This window comes from Mobula birostris, chromosome 30 (assembly GCF_030028105.1).
Source record: "Mobula birostris isolate sMobBir1 chromosome 30, sMobBir1.hap1, whole genome shotgun sequence".
Taxonomy (NCBI): Eukaryota; Metazoa; Chordata; class Chondrichthyes; order Myliobatiformes; family Myliobatidae; genus Mobula; species Mobula birostris.
The window spans coordinates 16,159,044-16,178,814 of NC_092399.1; the positions used below are offsets into that span (position 1 = coordinate 16,159,044).

General features: G+C 42.7%; 1 protein-coding gene across 2 annotated transcripts in view; it reads left to right on the plus strand.

Annotated features, from left to right (window-relative positions):
• Positions 1–1,244: 1,244 nt before the first annotated feature.
• akirin1 (akirin 1) overlaps positions 1,245–19,771 on the plus strand; it is a 29,030-nt gene continuing 10,503 nt past the window's right edge. Inside the window, exons 1-4 of one of the 2 annotated variants that reach the window (XR_011883644.1) lie at positions 1,245–1,789; positions 15,411–15,554; positions 16,869–17,000; positions 19,082–19,459. Coding sequence is in view for 1 of the 2 variants with exons in the window: in XM_072247294.1 (XP_072103395.1) it covers positions 1,600–1,789; positions 15,411–15,554; positions 16,869–17,000 (466 nt within the window). In the remaining variant the exon portion in view is untranslated. The remainder of the gene's footprint in view (positions 1,790–15,410; positions 15,555–16,868; positions 17,001–19,081; positions 19,460–19,771) is intronic. The other variant, XM_072247294.1, reaches the window with a different exon arrangement.

Sequence of the window (19,771 nt, forward strand, 5' to 3'; positions counted from 1 at the left end):
TGCTTGGAATCATATGACCTTACCAGGTGTCTCAGGGCTGAGTGTGTCGGCACCCGTGCCACCCCCCACCCCTGGCACTCCTTCTCTGCCACCTGTCCCACACCCCTCCTGAAGAGCTCTACTCTTACCATTCCCACCATCTTTTGCTCCTAGCCACATTGATAGTACAGTACTGTGCAAAAGTTTTAGGGTCCCCAGCTATATGTATATATAGTGTGTGTACTTTAGACTTTTGCATATTACTGTACCATCATATTTGAAAATAAGTAACTACAATTCCTATTGTTGGTTATCATTAAGAGACCTTGGCTGGCAATGTGGCAAGGTTAGTTGTGGTCAAGGGTAAATGCTCTCAGTCTTTTTCCTTCAGTTGTGGGTACAAGAACCAGAGGGTACAGGTTTAAAGTGAGAAGTGAAAACTTTAATAGGACTTTGAAGGGCGATGAGCTCATGACGGCAGTGTGTATGTGGAAGCAGCTGCCAGAGGAAGTGGTTGAAACAGGTGCAATAATTTTTGAAGGCAGTTGGAAAGGTACATGGATGGGAAAGACTTAGGAGGTTATGGCCCATCTTTCTCATTCATGTAACTTATGGGCTAAACGCTGGTCAGCATGGGCTAGTTGGGCCGAAAGGCCTGCCCCTGCCGTACCACTCTAGGACAGTCGTGATGGATAACATCATAAAGATGGATTTGAACAGCACCGTTTGGTAGAGTGTTGGAGTCTGCGGTTATATGGTTGCTTGCGTGACTGTTTTGGGAGAACAAGAACATTTAAAGAACATCTCGCCGTTGTTTTAGTAAAAGAAACCCATTCCATTAAAAGGCGATGTGTGCTTTGAAAACTCCTGCAAACTTACTTTGGCTGGGACGCTTTCACACGTTTACTACAAACTAATAGATTATTAGTTTTGGACTGATTGACGGAGCTGACAACTCTCACACCGAGCCCGGGCAGCGCAGGCCTTCCCCACAGCCTGTCTCTTTAATACGTCTCTGGAAATGATTGGGGGGGGGGCATCTGCATAAGTGCCTTCCGCGTAGCACTCATACCTTCATCGGAGCGAAACGAATATTGAAGAGGAAGATAAGGGGATGGGAAATAAATAGTAAGGTTTGTAAGGAATAACGGAGCAAGCGCTGTATTTTGACGGGTTCCCCTCACGACCGCACCCCCCCACCCGTACCCAGAGACAGGGCGGAGGGTGGCACAGTCCAGATTGTGACGTAGCACCGCCGCTGAAAGCGAGGCTGTTGCGGATAGTCAGGCCGGGCCGGAGACGCCATTGCTGCCTGAGGAGCCGAGCTGAGCTGAGCCGGGGCTGCCAGCGGCTGGGGCGAGGGGACGACGCGCCACACCGACAGGGCGACCCCTCTCTCTCCCCGCTACCCACTAACCACTAACCTTCCGTTTTCCAAAGAAACTCTTTTCGCCAAACAGCGCCCTGGGAGTAGATTTATATTTTGCCCCCTCTCTCTGTTGTTTGATATCGGGCGGGCCCCCGGAGCGGTCGGACCTTACAACCACCTCCCTCCGCCTTGTCTGGTCCGAGTCAGTCGCGGAGCTCCGGGCGTTCAAGGCGAGTTGGTGTCGGCGGATCATGGCGTGCGGGGCCACACTCAAGCGCAGCGTCGAGTTTGACGCGCTGCTCAGCCCTCAGTCGCCCAAGAGGAGGCGGTGCATGCCTTTGACGGGGCCGGGCGCCGGGACACCTTCACCGCAGAAGTACCTGAAAACAGAAGCGGCGGCCTTCGGCGGAGAGAGCTCCTCGGCGCACAAACTCACCCCAGGTAAGGGCGGCGGGGGACGGGGAGTCGGCGTAGCGGAGCTAGACAATGGTAGCACGGGGCCGGCGTTCGGGTTGATAGACGGCTTGGTGATGGAGGGGTGGGGGTGGTTGTGCAGCTCCTGGGCAAGACATCCAGCCTTGCTTTTTCAACTCCGCTTCTTGCTGTAGCCGGATTTCTAAATCGCCCATTTAAATAAAAAAAAAATAAATTGTGAGTGTGAATATAATCGATGCGGCTGATCGTTTCATTTTCACTGCCACCCACTCGGAAATGGCTGCCATTTTTTTGTTTAGTAAGGGGAGCCGTCTTTGATCGCTTCTGCATACACCTCACAGGCTTTTTACGAGAATAAACTCAGTATTCTAATATGCAACTTGCTAGTAATGTGAGAGCTTTGGGGCAGCTGCTGTTTGTATCGCCCGTTCTGGGTGTCGTCATGTTGTGCACAAAAACAGTTGCAGCTTTTTAAAATTATTGCAACGTACTGGCATAATATTTGTAAGGCAGGAAGAGCTCGCATGGAATTGTCTTGCAATGTTTATAATATGTGCTTTGAATTTTAAATTGAGCTTTTAGTTTTTTAACCTGGGGAGCAACCTGTCTTTCCGCGTAGTTAATCTGAAACGTGGATTTCAATCATCGAAAAAATTGTTTTTGTTTTGAGATGAGCTATTTGCTGATTACACAAAGCTAGATGGCAGTATGGACTCTGAAGAGGCTGCAGTAGGGCTTCTGGGGGAATACGATTAGTGTCTGAATGGGCAGGACCATACCAGACGGCATGTGTGGAAAATTGAGATGACCTACTTGTAGTTTAAAAATTAGAAATGCAGTTAAAGCAGAGATACTGAAAGGTATTGGGTGTTCACAGGGACCTGAGTTCATTGAATGGAAATCACTGAAATGGAACATGCAGATTTAGCAAGTAGTTAAGGCGTAAGTGATTATTTCAAAACTACTGGTGCAGTAGAAATGTCTTGCTTTCGATTTGTAGGACCTTGGTGAGACTTTATTTGCAGTGTTATGAATAGGTCTAATCTCCCGAACTGGATAATAGTACTTGCTAAAAGTCTACCAAAGGATTATTTTGATTACTGGATGTTTTGGGTTTTCTGTCAGGGGAATGGTTTAATCAGACTAGTTCTAAATTTCTGGTGTTTATAAGATGAATTCATTGACCCTTTCAGGTTTTCAGCAGAGATTGGGAGAGTGGAAAGTTGTTTCTTCAGGCATGCATGTCCAGACTGGGGGTCAGTCTCAAAATGGGTCAGTCATTCAGGGGGAAAAAAATTACATGGAGTGGTGAACCTCAGGCAATCTGTGCTCAAGGAATCTGAACATTCAGTTGCTGAGTATTGGAGACTGATTTTTAGGCATTAAAGGGAATCTAACTATATGGAGTTAGTGCAGAAATTGGTTCTGATGCAAATGACTAGCTATGTTATTGAAAGGCAGAATAGGTGTTAAAAAGTTTATCTACATTTATTTGCTGGTACATTGAGTGAAACCTGTTTCTTAAAGCATTATAGACGTTTCTGCAGATGCATGTGTTTGGTGAATTTGCATAGCAAGCATGCTTGGATCCAAATGGATATTGGCTTAATTGGTGTGCTTTGATTAACAAACACTTTAATAAATGCAATGCAACTTTTACATTTAAACTCAGCAGGGTTTCATGATTGATCTCTCCTTTTTTAATGCTATAGGGGTATTGGAAACAGATTTGAGGTGAATAACAGTAAACTTTGTGGGAATGGCCAAATGCTGTATGCTCACATGATTGGCATTGGCTGAGCAGTCAGTTTAGTCACCATACTTAAGAAATTAGAGGTATTACCAGCCTGAGAAGTAGTTGATGGGAGGTGCCTAAAACTAGCATTCCTTCTTGAGCATTCTTTTATTTTTAAATGACATTGGTTGGTCTACTGCCGTGGAAGCTTGGTTTATTGGTATTGTTCTGGGTGTTCTTTCCTGATTAATGTAATCTGAGTGCTTGTCATAATTTGACATTGGTTTATTATACATTTTAGCCCTGCAGTTTTGGTGTCCACTTTAGTTTGTTTCTTGTATTTTGTTCTGTAATGTCAGACTTCTGATCTATGTTTGCTTTGCTTTGAAGCTGATCTCTCACAACTCATTACAGCTAACAAAAGACAGTGCTTTCTGTTAATCTAGTTGTCTCAGAATTGACAGTTTAAGTGCTTATTCTTTTCATTATTAACATAAACTGTTTTGTGGTATGTTCTGTTTCTTATGTGCCCTGTGACTTGTTTCAACTTTGTAATTGATTGTGTTATGAATTTATGCTGGGCTTAAATGTTCCTGTATCTTAGATTAATTTTCCTGGATGGAATATTCTCTAAGCTATATTTTAGTGGTGTCCAGTAAATCACTTCAAGCATTTATAGCTTTAAATGCAAATTATTACCATTGCTTAAGATCTTAGTCTCAAACTCAGTAAGCTGTCTTACCAACTTGTAGGCTTTTGATAGGAGGAGGAAGGTGGGACTGAATGGTTTTGGTTTTTCTGTTTAGAGTAAAGTCTCATAATTATGTACTTATTCCATTGTGATGGCATGTCTCAAACATTGTTTTTTGGCCTGTCACTGAGTTCAGTTATGTAGCCTTGCTTCAAGATATCTACACTACTTCCTCAATGGACTAAGGAAATTTTGCATGTACACTTATATGCACCACAGAAGGCATCCTGTCTGGATGCATCATGGCTTGATATGGTGAATGCAGCTTAAACATCATGGAAACCAGCCTCCATTCTAGTCTATCTATACTGGTAAAGATAACAGTATAGTCAAAGTTCCCACCCACCTGATCATTTTTTTTTCTTCCCCTTCCCAAAAATGGGCAGAAGATGCAGAAGCCTGAAAGCACGTGCCACCAGGCTTAAGGGCAGCTTCTATCCTGCTGGTAAACTATTGAATGCTTCCTAGAATGAAAAGATGGACTCTTGACCTTACAATCTATTTTGATGCAACACTCATCAAAGTTGCTGGTGAACGCAGCAGGCCAGGCAGCATCTCTAGGAAGAGGTACAGTCGACGTTTCAGGCCGAGACTCTGTCCTGACGAAGGGTCTCGGCCTGAAACGTCGACTGTACCTCTTCCTAGAGATGCTGCCTGGCCTGCTGCGTTCACCAGCAACTTTGATGTGTGTTGCTTGAATTTTCAGCATCTGCAGAATTCCTGTTGTTTGCGAATCTATTTTGATATGACCTTCCACTGTATTGTATGCCTGCACTGTACTTTGGCTGTAATACTAGCCTGCACTCTTATTGTTTTCCTTTGTACCTCGATGCATTATGGTAATTGATATGTGTGGGTGGTATGCAAGACAGTTTTTTTCAATGTAACTTGGTACTTAATGACAATGATAAACCAATTTATATTCATAATTTCTGAATAATTCTGAACACTTGAAATGATCAAATAGTGGATTCTGGTTAATTGGGTCATCGATTAATCAGGGCAGCTACTTATTTGGTCCAACTTTTAAAGGACAAAAACTAATTGAGAGAAAAGCTAGATTTCCCTTCATTAATTGGGACACCATGCCATTTAATTTGGACAGGAGATTGTTGCTGAAAGGTTTCTAAATAGTGTTGTGTTAAGTAAACAGTTTTTTAAAATAGTTGTGTGTTCAAAAAGCAATGATTTTTGTTGCTGTTAGTTGGCAAGATATAGGACAGCTTAGTACTGTCTTTCTCAATGCGATTTCAAGCATTCAGGCTTGGAGATGCCAGAAGTGAAAGTGAAACTATTTTACTACAAGTTAAGAACTACAAAGAAGGTATTGACAATAGTCTTGAATATTACAAAGAAACTGAAGATTTGCAGGATGCAATTGTCAAAAGTTGTATGAAGGCACTATCTGCACTAGGTGTCTGCTGATTTTGTTCATTTTCAATCAACAGACCATGGCAGCATTCACTGGAGGAATTCCTTCGATAGCTATTAGGATCTAATAGTCTTATATTGCAGTAGTATTGGTGGTGTTCTAATTTGTTCTGTATTTCATTTAAATACTTAATTTGCTAGCAACACACAAAATGCTGGAGGAACTCAGCAAGCCAGGCAGCATCTATGAAAGGGTAAGCAGCTGAGACCCTTCATCAAACATGGGGAAACATGTACTGCTGCCGATGTGCCCCAATTAACCAGAATCCACTATATTTGCTAAAGCTGGATCTTCATTGCTTTAGAGATCTGAGTAAATGTAGGGTTTTCATCCATATGTTGCTTAATCGACACTAATATGCCAACTTTTAAGTTTAAAACATGTTCAGATTCTATCAGTATGTTAAACAGTTAATTTGTAATGAAAATGAAGAACTATCTTCAAGAAAAATGAAGGCAGTCTGGTCTTGTGTACTGAATTGATGTCTGAAGTTCTGGTAGATTTAAAACTAAAACCATCAACATAATGGCCTTGTAACAAACTAGAAACACTCCAGATTTCACCTTAATGAATACTTTTTTTTTCCCTGAAGATTCCAATGTATTTGAGAAATCGGTTGGAAAATACAAAGTTGCTTGTGGAAGTTCTTCATAATTGCTATACTTTGTATGAAATATTTTCTTGTACCACTACTTCTTTTGCATTCATTGAGTTTGAGTATTGTCTTAAAGAGAAACTACAGTGGCATCAAAAGTTTGGGCACCCCTGGTCAAAATTTCTATTACTGTGAATAGCGAAGCGAGTAAAAGATGACCTGATTTCCAAAAGGCATAAAATTAAAGATGACACATTTCTTTAATATTTTAAGCAAGATTACTTTTTTATTTCCATCTTTTACAGTTTCAAAATAACAAAAAGGGCAAAGGGCCTGAAGCAAATGTTTGGGCACCCTGCATGCACAGTAGGACAGTGCACCACCACTCCAAAGTCTGCTAAATCTTCCTGAAGATCCTTTGCAGTCAAGCAGGAGTTTTGATTTGCCTTTCTAGCAATCCTATGAGCAGTTTTCTCCGAAAGTTTTCTTGGTCTTCCAGACCTCAACTTGACCTCCACCATTCCTGTTAACTGCCATTTCTTAATTACATTACGAACTGAGGAAATGGCTACGTGAAAACGCTTTGCTATCTTATAGCCTTCTCCTGCTTTCTGGGCATCATTTATTTTAATTTTCAGAGTGCTCGGCAGCTGCTAAGAGGAGCCAATGGCTGCTGGTTGTTGGGACAAGGTTTGAGGGGTGAGGGTATTTATAAAGCTTTGAAATTTTGTATCACCTGGCCTTTCCTAACGATGATTGTGAACAAGCCATAGCCCTAACAAGCTAAGGTCTGAGAGCTTGGTGAAAGTTATCTGACAGCTCAAATCTCTTGGGGTGCCCAAACTTTTGCATGGTGCTCCTTTCCTTTTTTTTTCCACTCTAAAATTGTACAAAACAAAAATAATACACTAATCTTGCTTAAAATGTTGAAAAGAATGTGTCATCTTTAATTTTATGACTTTTGGAGATCAGTTCATCTTCTACTCAACTATTCACAGTAACAGAAATTTTGACGGAGGTGCCCGAATTTTTGCATGCCACTGTATGTAATCGGCCCTTTTTAAAAAGTATTAGGTAAGTCCTGCAGTGCTTTTTTAAAAAGTTTGTTACAAGACCATATGTTACCAGTTGTTTTGGTTATTTCAGTCAATTTTGTCTGCCTTTTCATGGAGCTCCTCCTTTTCTCATATCAGTAATTTATCAGTGCTGTTATGAAATGAGATTGTTTATATATCCAATTATCATGAAGTGTTGCAAGGAAAATTCACCGAGGTTTTTGGGTGTCTCCCTCAGAAAAGGATAAATTGGGAATAAAGAAGTAAGGGACCTAAATATCATGCCTGCTTTCAGTATTGAACATAGTACTGTAACTACGGTAGCTGCAGTATATACCATTCTGCAAAATGTAGACTTGCCCACATCCTGTAAATGAGAGAAGTGCATTCTTCATGCTGAATGTCAAAAATCAGAGCACAGTAGCAGGCCCTTTGGCCCATAATGTCTGTAACAACCAGTGAAACTCATCCCATCTGTCTGTATATACAGTAAATTCCAGTTAATTGGGAACAGTACATTTTGGCCCAATCAAGTGGCTACCCCAATTTGCTGAAATTTCATGGAAATAGAGTATTTTTAAAAAAAGACTGAGTAGTGAAGTATTTAAATGAAGTAGAGAACAAGTGCTATAAAACTGTAGCTCCTAATAGTTTTCAATGGAGGAATGCATATAGTGAATGCAATCAACTAAATCAGTGCAGACAATGGACTGCTTTAATACAATGCTATCGATGATTGCATCCTCCAAACCTTTTTCATTGTAACATTCAAGATTGTTGAAACCTTAATTCTTTGCTGTTCCCAACTTGTTGAAGTAGTGAAATTGTTTCATTTTCACTCCTGGCATTTCTAAGCCTCAGTGCTTGAAACCACATTGAGCAAAACAGTTTGGAATTGTCTTGCTTGCTGATTGAACACAACCAGCATAATTTTAAACTGTTCTCTCTAAGCGCCATTTAGTGTTTTAAATGCCACTCAAGTGCACATGACTGACACTAGTTATAACCTGTTCAGCAACAGTTGTCTGCCCCAATTAAATGGCATGGGGATTAGCAAAGGGGATTCTGACAATTTTCTTAGTTTTTTTTCTATAGGAATTGTTCCACTAAGCTGCTGCCTTGATCAACCAGTGGACCAATAAAACTAGAATCCACTCATCTATGTCCCTCCATTCTTTCATGTATTCCTCTTAAATGCCACTATCATATCTATAACAGTTAAGGATTGCAGGCACCTACCACTCCTGTGTAAAGATGAGACAAACTAGATTTACACTTAATGTTGAGTCTTTAGTTTCATCAAACCACAAGACCACCTTCCATATCTTTACAATATTTTCTAAATGACGCTTTGAAAAGTCTTTATGGGCAAAGATATGCTTTTACTGGTACATGTGGAAAAATCTAAAACTGCATCAGCCAGGTAATGGCATCCCTAGTATGGTGGAGGTAGCATCATGCTATGGGGATATTTTTCAGCAGTAGGGACTGCAAATCTGGTCAGGACCAGTGGGAGGATGAATGCTGCTAAATAGAGATCCTGGGTAAAAACCTGCTAGTCTTTGCTGGAAAGCTTAAACTGAGAATGATAGTCTTTCAGCAGGACAATTACCTAAAGCAAGCTGGAGCAACCATGGAGTGGCTTCCAATGGAGAAAATTGATGTCCTTGAGTGATGCAGTCATTCCTGACCTTAATCTGATCGACCATCTCTGGCAAAACCTCAAGATTACTATTCACTGCCTGTCCCCAACTAACCTGGTAAAGCTTGAGCAATTTAGCAAGGCTCTCCATCACATGCAACGCTAATAGAGGCTTGCCCAAAAAATTCTGGCTGAATAACTGGAACAGGTGGTTCAACTAAGTACCAAGCAAGGGGGGTTGAATACTTTTGAGCTGCTGACATTTTAGTATTAGATTAGATTATGAGGACACGCAGTCCTCATTTATTGTCACTTAGTAACGCATGCATTAAAAAATGATACAGTTTTTGAGGTTTTTCAATTTTCCTTGTTTTGGACTCTGCTGTGGGGGAGCAGCATGTGAGTCCCAAATTAAATTCTCAGTTAAATTGATCAGAATCCCTGGTTGTAACACATTTATATGAACAAAGGATTAGAGGCTGAATACATTTTCAAGGCACTGTTAGTATGACTATCAGTGATAATCTAATGCAAACGTTTTGTTTAATTAAACCAAATTCAGGAACATTTGCTGACAGCTAAAAATGCGGAAGCAAATTTGGTGGTGCAAAGCAGTTTAAGTTCTATTCAATCACATCAAACATGAAAAAAAAATGAGCTAAGAAGAAGAGATGCTTTCTAGATGTCTAGTAGGAAGATGTGACATGAGTTAATAAGTCCCTGCCTTTGCATGTAGTTGAGTATTGTTCTGATACCAACAAGAGTAAAACTGAGGATGGCCAAATTTCTATTAATGTTAAATTAGGACATTGGGTTTTAAATCTTTGTTTAAAAAGTGTATGTAAACACTCTACATAGAAATTAATGTAGTGTTTCCCCAGGAACCCGAAATGTTGATTGGGTTGCCTGAACAAGTTTGACCTGGTCTGTTTGCTGGTGTTGAGTTAGTGAGGAAACAACATAAGTTTTAATTACAAGCTGAAGCAGAGGCTGTTGAAAAGGGCAGAGCTGATAGAAATTGGGAATAAAAGTTCAAAATCAAGAACGGCATGCTTAGTAGCAGAGTGAAATATTTGTAAGTCCTTAATGGCAGGGACTAATGTTTGATAACTTGTGCAAAGTGTTAAAATTCATGATTGGGATGTTGAAGAATGGACAGGCCTCAATGAACAATATTTGGGAAATGCATGCCTTTCAAGAGTGCTTCCACGTAGTTGGTTAGAGTCTGAAGATTTAACTCCAAGTTAGTGGTATATGGATTGGGCTAGTGATGTACCTGTATATTTATTGCCTTTGTCCTTGATAGATGTCATGGATTTTGTGTGCTGGTCACATGGCAATCAATCTGATGATGGAGTGCCATTTCAGCAAACTCCTTGTCCTGGATATTAAGTGTTTTTTTTGTTAGAGCTATACTGACAAAATATCTATTTATGGAAAGGTTATTGATAGGTACTGACAATGGTCGGGTACAAGGCTGCCTGCCATTCATATTTTTCTGTGATGCTTAATGATTTCCAATACTTAGACCTGAGTAGTTGTGGAAAAACAGACGCATTAAACACAAACCACAGAACAGATTATTGGTATGCATTGCTCCACATAATGGAATTGGGGGGAAAGCAGCCCCATTAAATTTGTCTCTTTTGGTAACAAGATTATGGAATCTGGAGTACAAGTAATTAGTATTACAGCTGTAATGTGGGCAAGTGCCATGCCTTTAAATTTATCAGTGCTCTGAACTGTTTCAGTCCAGATGGAATCAAATTGGCTGAAGATAGGAGTTCTGTTATGGGGATTCCAAGAGTGGATTATCTTGTACATGTGGCTAAATGTGGTTGCTTCTGCATTTTTTCTGTATTTCTCTAGTCATTGTTGAGGATGGGATGTTCTTGGAGCTGCCTGCCATGGCAAGAAATGCTGAGTTGATGTGTTGGTATGGGCTTGTTTCACTTGTCATACCTGGTGTTACCCCGGCATGCCCTTTTGCACTCGTTGAACTGGGTTTGGCCTTCTCCCCCACACTCACCCCTTCAGAGTGATTAATTTCTCATAAATTGGCATATGCTACATGATACAGTTTGGGATTGTCACACTTCTGAAGGCCCATGGGATCTTGAGGATGCACAGTTTTGAGCTGCCCATCTTTCAGGTTTTAAAGCAACACTGAAGATGCTGGACAACTGAACTATTCTTTGAATTGGTTCTCCTGGTTTAGATAACAGCCTTCAAATGTTTGCAGGAACTTTTATCCATAGGGTGGACAGGTTATTCAGACTTGGTACCAAGGTCAATGCTGGTGATCCACCTGGTTTTATTTAGTTTTAACTTATTTGCTAGTGCAACTATTTCTGGTCAAGGTGGTGCCTGTGTGCAGCACTCCTTTGGTCGATATCTTCTGAATAGATCATCAACCATATTTCACTTAGATTTTGTTTTTTTTTGTCATGAATGTGATTCTGGAGTTGTTGGAACCTGTTATTTGCAGTTTGGAGATGGTTTGGGTGTTTCAGTACTCTGTAGTTTCCGGGTTGCAGAGGCAGCATGCAGGAATCTCGTGAGCAGGCTGTGTGCCGATGTTTGACTCCATTTCACCGATTAAAGCTTCCAATTTATGCTGATTCAAGTGACAAGGGAGATTGAAATACTGGCTGCTTGCCTTTTAATCACTGGGGGTTGCTCTGCTATTGAGAGGGGGGTACTGAGATTGCTCTGCTATGGAGGAGAATGTTGCCCAGGTTTTTTGCATTTTTGAATGTGGACTTGGACTGTAGACTTGTAAGTGTATTATGTTTCTCGCCCTATCTTTCTCGTTTTTAATGTGCGGTGGGGGGGGAGGAATTTGGGGGTTGATGATTGGGCTGCTGTTCTTTCTTGGTTTCATAACTATCTGGGGAAAAATTTCACAGTTGAATAGTTTGATAACGAACCTTTGAACTAAACCCTATTATTAAGGCCAGATATGGGAAGGGCATTGATGCATTTCCATGACAATCCAGTGTTCCATGACAACACTAAAGGCTTGGTGTCCCTATCCCAGACCCTTCCACACCTTCCGGACACTTTCTTTGCCGTCTGTAATGGTCCTACCCGTTATTTCATCCTCCGTCGGATTCACGCCTGCAATCACCGTTTTTTTGACTCTGTCATGTTAGGCAAAGATCGCAAGATCCTACATCTACGGACTCCAGAGCCTGCTGGCCCTGAAACTAGCAGGCATGAACTTCAGATTGCAGCCCCTGCCATTGATCTCGCCGGCTCCAACACCTCAGGGCATATTCAAAACCCGGACTCCAGCAACGACCATGGACACCTTCAAAGCGATTGCGCAACCACCAACTGCGACTCCAGCCTTGAACTCCAGGCCGGGTCTTTATGTGCTGCTGTTGTGACTCCCGTCTCCCCTTCCCCCTTCCCCCACCACCACTGCAGCTCCGTCTCCCTCAGATCCCACCGTCAGCTCCTGGGTACTCAGAGGCTCCATCTTCCTCTCACTGCAACCCTCCCCTCTCCACTGACACCCCCAGCCTCCCTCCTCTTTCCCCCCCCCCCGATCCCAGCTCTCATCCGTGCCGGGTCTTTACCATTCCCTCCGACCTTCAACTGTCGGAGGCAGAACGCTCTGTTCTCAGTAAGGGCCTCACGTTTGTCCCCCTTCGCCCACACCTCAGCGAGTTCCGTGTTCGCCATGATGCGGAACTTTTCTTCCGCCGTCTCCGAGCCTACTTCTTCGGCAAGAACTCTTCCACCCCCACCGATGACCCCTTCTCCTGTCTTCAACCCTCTTCTTCTTCATGGACACACGGCTCTGGTCTTCTGCCTGCTCTGGATCTCTTTATCGCTAATTGCCGACGGGACATCAACCGTCTTGACTTCACCGCACCTTGTCCCCATTCCAACCTCACTCCTTCGGAACGCTCTGCTCTCCACTCCCTCCGCACTAATCCTAACCTTATTATTAAACCCGCCGATAAGGGGGGTGCTGTTGTAGTCTGGCGTACTGACCTCTACCTTGCCGAGGCATAGCGACAACTCGCGGATACCTCCTCTTATTTACCCCTCGATCGTGACCCCACTAAGGAGCACCAGTCCATTGTCTCCCATACCATCACCGACTTTATCTGCTCTGGGGATCTCCCATCCACTGCTACCAACCTTATAGTTTCCACACCCCACACTTCCCGTTTCTACCTCCTACCCAAGATCCACAAACCTGCCTGTCCTGGCCGACCTATTGTCTCAGCTTGCTCCTGCCCCACCGAACTCGTTTCTGCATACCTCGACACGGTTTTATCACCCTTTGTTCAATCCCTTCTGACCTATGTTCGTGACACTTCTCACGTTCTTAAACTTTTCGATGATTTTAAGTTCCTGGCCCCCACCGCTTTATTTTCACCATGGATGTCCAGTCCCTATATACTTCCATCCCCCATCAGGAATGTCTCAAAGCTCTACGCTTCTTTTTGGATTCCAGACCTAATCAGTTCCCCTCTACCACCACTCTGCTCCGTCTAGCGGAATTAGTCCTTACTCTTAATAATTTCTCCTTTGGCTCCTCCCACTTCCTCCAAACTAAAGGTGTAGCTATGGGCACCCGTATGGGTCCTAGCTATGTCTGCCTTTTTGTTGGGTTTGTGGAACAATCTATGTTCCGTGCCTATTCTGGTATCTGTCCCCCACTTTTCCTTCGCTACATCGACGACTGCATTGGCGCTGCTTCCTGCACGCATGCAGAACTCGTTGACTTTATTAACTTTGCCTCCAACTTTCACCCTGCCCTCAAGTTTACCTGGTCCATTTCCGACACCTCCCTCCCCTTTCTAGATCTTTCTGTCTCTGTCTCTGGAGACAGCTTATCCACTGATGTCTACTATAAGCCTACTGACTCTCACAGCTATCTGGACTATTCCTCTTCTCACCCTGTCTCTTGCAAAAACACCATCCCCTTCTCGCAATTCCTCCGTCTCCACCGCATCTGCTCTCAGGATGAGGCTTTTCATTCTAGGACGAGGGAGATGTCTTCCTTTTTTAAAGAAAGGGGCTTCCCTTCCTCCACTATCAACTCTGCTCTTAAACGCATCTCCCCCATTTCACGTACATCTGCTCTCACTCCATCCTTCTGCCACCCCACTAGGAATAGGGTTCCCCTGGTCCTCACCTACCACCCCACCAGCCTCCGGGTCCAACATATTATTCTCCGTAACTTCTGCCACCTCTAACGGGATCCCACCACTAAGCACATCTTTCCCTCCCTCCCCCCCCCCCCCCGCATTCCGCAGGGATCGCTCCCTACGCAACTCCCTTGTCCATTCGTCCCCTCCATCCCTCCCCACTGATCTCCCTCCTGGCACTTATCCGTGTAAGCGGAACAAGTGCTACACATGCCCTTACACTTCCTCCCTTACCACCATTCAGGGCCCCAAACAGTCCTTCCAGGTGAGGCAACACTTCACCTGTGAGTCGACTGGGGTGATATACTGCGTCCGGTGCCTCTTATATATTGGCGAGACCCGACGCAGACTGGGAGACCGCTTTGCTGAACATCTACGCTCTGTCCGCCAGAGAAAGCAGGATCTCCCAGTGGCCACGCATTTTAATTCCACATCCCATTCCCATTCTGACATGTCCATCCACGGCCTCCTCCACTGTATAGATGAAGCCACACTCAGGTTGGAGGAACAACACCTTATATTCCCTCTGGGTAGCCTCCAACCTGATGGCATGAACATCAACTTCTCTAACTTCCACTAAGGCCCCACCTCCCCCTCGTACCCCACCTGTTACTTATTTTTATGCACACATTCTTTCTCCCACTCTCCTTTTTCTCCCTCTGAATATACCTCTTGTCCATCCTCTGGGTCCCCCCCCCCCTTGTCTTTCTTCTTGGACCTCCTGTCCCATGATCCTCTCGTATCCCCTTTTGCCAATCACCTGTCCAGCTCTTGGCTCCATCCCTCCCCCTCCTGTCTTCTCCTTTCATTTTGGATCTCCCCCTCCCCCTCCAACTTTCAAATCCCTTACTCACTCTTCCTTCAGTTAGTCCTGACGAAGGGTCTCGGCCTGAAACGTCGACTGCCCCTCTTCCTACAGATGCTGCCTGGCCTGCTGCGTTCACCAGCAACTTTGATGTGTGTTACTAAAGGCTTATTTATATTTTTAAAAAAAATCTCAACTGCTGTGAGTCAATTTGAGCCCTCATTTCACAATTCAAACTGAATGTCTAGGACACTTGTTTAGGGTTTGTCATTGTTATGTTTTAATATACTACTGAAAGGACGTGGTTGTTTACCTTTTGAAATGCACAGTCTACATTCCGTAAAGATGTGGCGTTTATTATTAGATTTTTAAAAAACTTGACCTTGTGACATGTTATATTGCTAATTTTTACTTATTTTCACTTTCCTATTAAAATTACAGAACAAATATTTCAGAACATCAAACAAGAATATAGCCGTTTCCAATGGAGGCGACAGTTGGAAGGAAGTTTTAATCAAAGTGAGACGAGCTGTTCTGCTGAGGGATCATCTAACAGTTTATTACTAAATGCCCCGACTTCACCGGGTAAGTGAGATTTCCAAAATATTTTAATCTTCAGTATATTTTTAGTCCACTTTAGTCAAAGAATCACTTGATCTGCTTCCCACTAAGCCTCTGGTTTATGACAAAATAGAACAGTGCAGAATTATATGGGCTGACCTATTATAAACCTTTTCCACAGTCAATCTAACTCTTTACTCCTACATAGCCCATAATCTTCCATTTTACTTGCATCCATAAGTGTTTCTTAAATGCCCCCTATTGTTTTAGCCTCTCCCACCACCCTCAGTGTGTTCCAGGCACATACCATGCTCTGTGATGGGTTGGGGGGAGGGGGAAGAGAAAATAACCTGACTGCCTTCACTTCCCTGTACTCTTGAAATGGAAGACTTCCAGTATTGGCCATTGTCACTATGGGGGAAAAGTTGCTGGCTGTCCACTCATTTCCCCTCAATCATACCTCTTATCAAGTCACCTCCTTAGACAGCATCTTTGCAGCAAATCCAGACACCATGTTGTTAAATCTCTTCTGCACCCCTTAAAGCTTCCAAAACTGAACATGATACTTTTCAAGTGTGCTACGGCCAGAGTTGTGTAGAGCTACAGCACAACCACATGGCATTTGAACTCAATCCCCTAACTAAAGCACACCAAGCACCCTGTAAACTTGTGTGGCAACCTTGAGGAATCTATGGACTTGGGCCCTGATATCCCTCTGTTCCTCCACACTGTTAAGAATCCTACAATTAACCTTGTATGTCACCCTCAAGTTCCATTCTTCCAAACTTGCACTTCCTTACACTCTATTATTGAACTTCATCCACCATTTCTCTGCTTGAGTCTGTATCCCATTGTAACCTGTGACAACCTTCCATACTATTCTGAACATGTTATCTATAAACTTAGTAACACACCTTTTCACTCCCTGAAAGTCATTTATACAAATCACAAAGAGCAAAGGGGTCCCAGCACAGGTCCCTGCAGAACACCACCTGCAGGCAGAGTATGCTCCATCTTCTACGACTACTACTACTGCTGTCTTCTGTGGCAAGCCAATTCCGATTCTGTGCAGCTAGTTTCCATGGATACCGTGCCTTAGTTTGTGAATGAGGCTACCTATCTTGTGTTTTGATAAGATTCCCCATGGAAATAAGTAAGCGGTTCCTGGTGTTTCAGATTAATGAGTACGTGTTCAGTGAATGATAGACCTAAAGCTGTTAAGCTACTGGGTGGATGTACCAAGTGGAGTCGTGTGATAGGTTTTGTGTTTAATAGAGTCGTGGCTATTAAATGACTTTTGGCTCCATACCTATTGTCTGACCATTGTTTCTTTCATAGGTACATTATCAAAGAAAGATCAGCCTTTATTCACATTACGGCAGGTTGGGATAATCTGTGAGCGTCTCCTTAAAGACCATGAAAGCAAGATCCGGGAAGAATATGAACAAGTTCTAAATACAAAACTTGCAGGCAAGAGCATCACAAAAATAATTAATTACCTGGAGAACTTAAAGTTGTATCCAAAAGAGAAAGGGAAATGTAACCATGAAAATAGACTTGAGTTGCAGTGACCATGTTTATTGGTAACCTGTATTTACAACCTAAGTTGTCTGTCAATGGGGGGAGGGGGAAGGAGGAGAAAAATTTTGTAAAACATGCTACAATATTTTTGACTGACCCTTCTAATTCCTATTATCAGTCATCAGATTATACACTTACCTATAATTCTGGAAATCTTTTACAATTAAATATTATAGGAAACTGCTTCATTTCCTCCCTCTTTCCTGCCAATTGTGCTTGCTATTCTTCACATTCATCTTAAGAATTTTTAAAACCAGATATTTTGACTAGGTATTTGAATGTTTATGGTTAAGAATTTTTATACTACCAAGGTAAATTGTTTGTAGAAATCAAAGTACATAAGCTTTTTGTAAGAAATTATTCTTGCTTTCTTAATCTTGATTTAATCGTATTAATTTTAATGAGAAACTCTTAGTTCTGTTAAAAGACTTATTCACTTAATTCCACTCCCTTGTCATTTTAGTTCTTCAAATTTAATATAAAGTCAATTGAGAGAAGTAAAGATTTCCTTTCAGTTAAATTTATTCAGGGCCTTTTCTCTAACTTTCGCACCTCTTGGTGTTAATGTACCTCTGTTGGGATGCTCCTCTGCCTCGAGGCTTCAGGGAAAGTGGCTAGTATTCTCTAATCCAGGCAAAGCCAAGTGAATCACTTGAGCAACCTCTCCAAACCTTCCACATCTTTCCTGTAATGATCAGAACTGCACAATTCTCCAAATGAGACCAATTCAAAATTTTATGCAGACGCAACATGACTTCCCTGTTTTTTTTTACTCAATGCCACAACCAGTCAAAGGCAGGCATGTCTTGTGTGTTCTTTACTATCCTGTTTACTTGTATGGCCACTATTAAGGGAGCAGTGAATTTGCATCCCTAGACCCTCTGTCATTAGTACTCCCCAGGGTCCTTGTGCCATTTGCAGTATAAATTCCTCATGCTTTTTGCAGCAATTTGTCTGTTTTAAACTCAAGAATCTGCTTCTAAGCTCTAGTTTCTACTGCTCTGTATCCTGTTGAATCCTTAGAAACATAGAAAACCTACAGTGCAATACAGGCCCTTTGGCCCACAAAGCTGTGCCAAACTTGTCCTTACCTTAGAATTACCGAGGCTTTCCGATAGCCCTCTATTTTTCATTCAGGAGTCTCTTAAAAGACCCTATCATTTCTGCCTTCACTGCTGCCGGCAGCTCATTCCACGCACTCACCACTCTCTGCATAGTTAACATTCCTCGCTATCCACAACTCCCAATTTTTGGCTCATCTGCAAATTTGCTAATCAGCCACCCACCTTTTCATTCAAATCATTTGTATAAATCACAAACAAAAAATCCCTGGGATTCAATCTAAGAAGTCTTCATGATTCTTGTGTGCTTCTGTATTTGTTTTTCGCAAGGGATCTTATTGAAAGCTTCCCTAAAGTCAATGTATAAAGCATCCCTTGCCCTTCTCAAAAAAAGTCTTGGGTTTAAGATACTCAATTCTCTTCTTTCAACCCCCCCCCCCCCCACCAATCCATGAATTGATCTTCATTGATGGAGGACTTACCAGCCTATATTTTTCTGATTTGTCTCTATTGTACTTTCAAGCTGGAACATAATTGGTTATTCTGCCATTCTCGAGGACTTTGCTTGTGGCTAAAGAGGATAGAGATTTTTGCAAGCCCCGATCAATCTCTGGCTTTCCTATAAACTATAGATCCTACCAGAACCTCGGGGCTTGGTCCATAATACCAAAAGATATAGGAGCCATTTGGCCCATTGGGTTTGCTCCATTTCATCATGGCTAATCCAATTTTCCCCTCAGCCCCATCTCCTACCTTTTTCCTCCTCTTTCTTCCCCCCCCTCTTCTCCCCCCCCCCCCCCCCCCGGCCACCAAAATGCCCTGATCCAGTGGTCCCCAACCACTGGGCCACAAGGAAATGATATGATTTGACGATATGAGTCAGCTGCACCTTTCTTCATTCCCTGTCAGGCCCACTGTTGAACTTGAATGCACGCGAGGTCATTACGCACGCGTTATCCATGTCAGCGTGGGAAGAAGATCAACTCCTCTAGCTTGCAAATGATGGGCTGAAAAGTATGTTTGACATAACATCTCTGCTGACATTCTGGATCAAAGTCAAGGCTAAATATCCTGAGATAGCCACGAAAGCACTGAAAACGTTGCTTCCATTTCCAACATCTCTCTGCGAAGCGGGGTTTTCTGCAATGAATGCAACGAAAACTAAATTGCAGAATAGACTGGACATAAGGACACCCCTTCGAGTATTGCTGTCTCCCATCACCCCTCGATGGGACCGTCTTGTTGCAGGGAAACAAGCCCAGAGCTCCCACTGATTCAGCAATATTGGTGTGTTGCAATGATTTCATATGTTCATACGAGGAAAATATGCGCTGTTTAATATCCAAATGTTACTTAAAATATTATGATGCTATTGACTTAAAAGTGACTTATAATTGACTTATCCCTATATTCATGCGAGGAAAATATGCGGTGTGTTTAATATTAAATTCGTTAGATAAATCCTTTTAGAAATGAAATTGTGTATTAGCCACTTATAATTGACTTATCACCTATATTCCGGTCGTGATCTCCACCCCGCCCCCCCCCAAGGTTGCCAACCATCCCATATTAGCCGGGACATCCAGTATATTGGGCTAA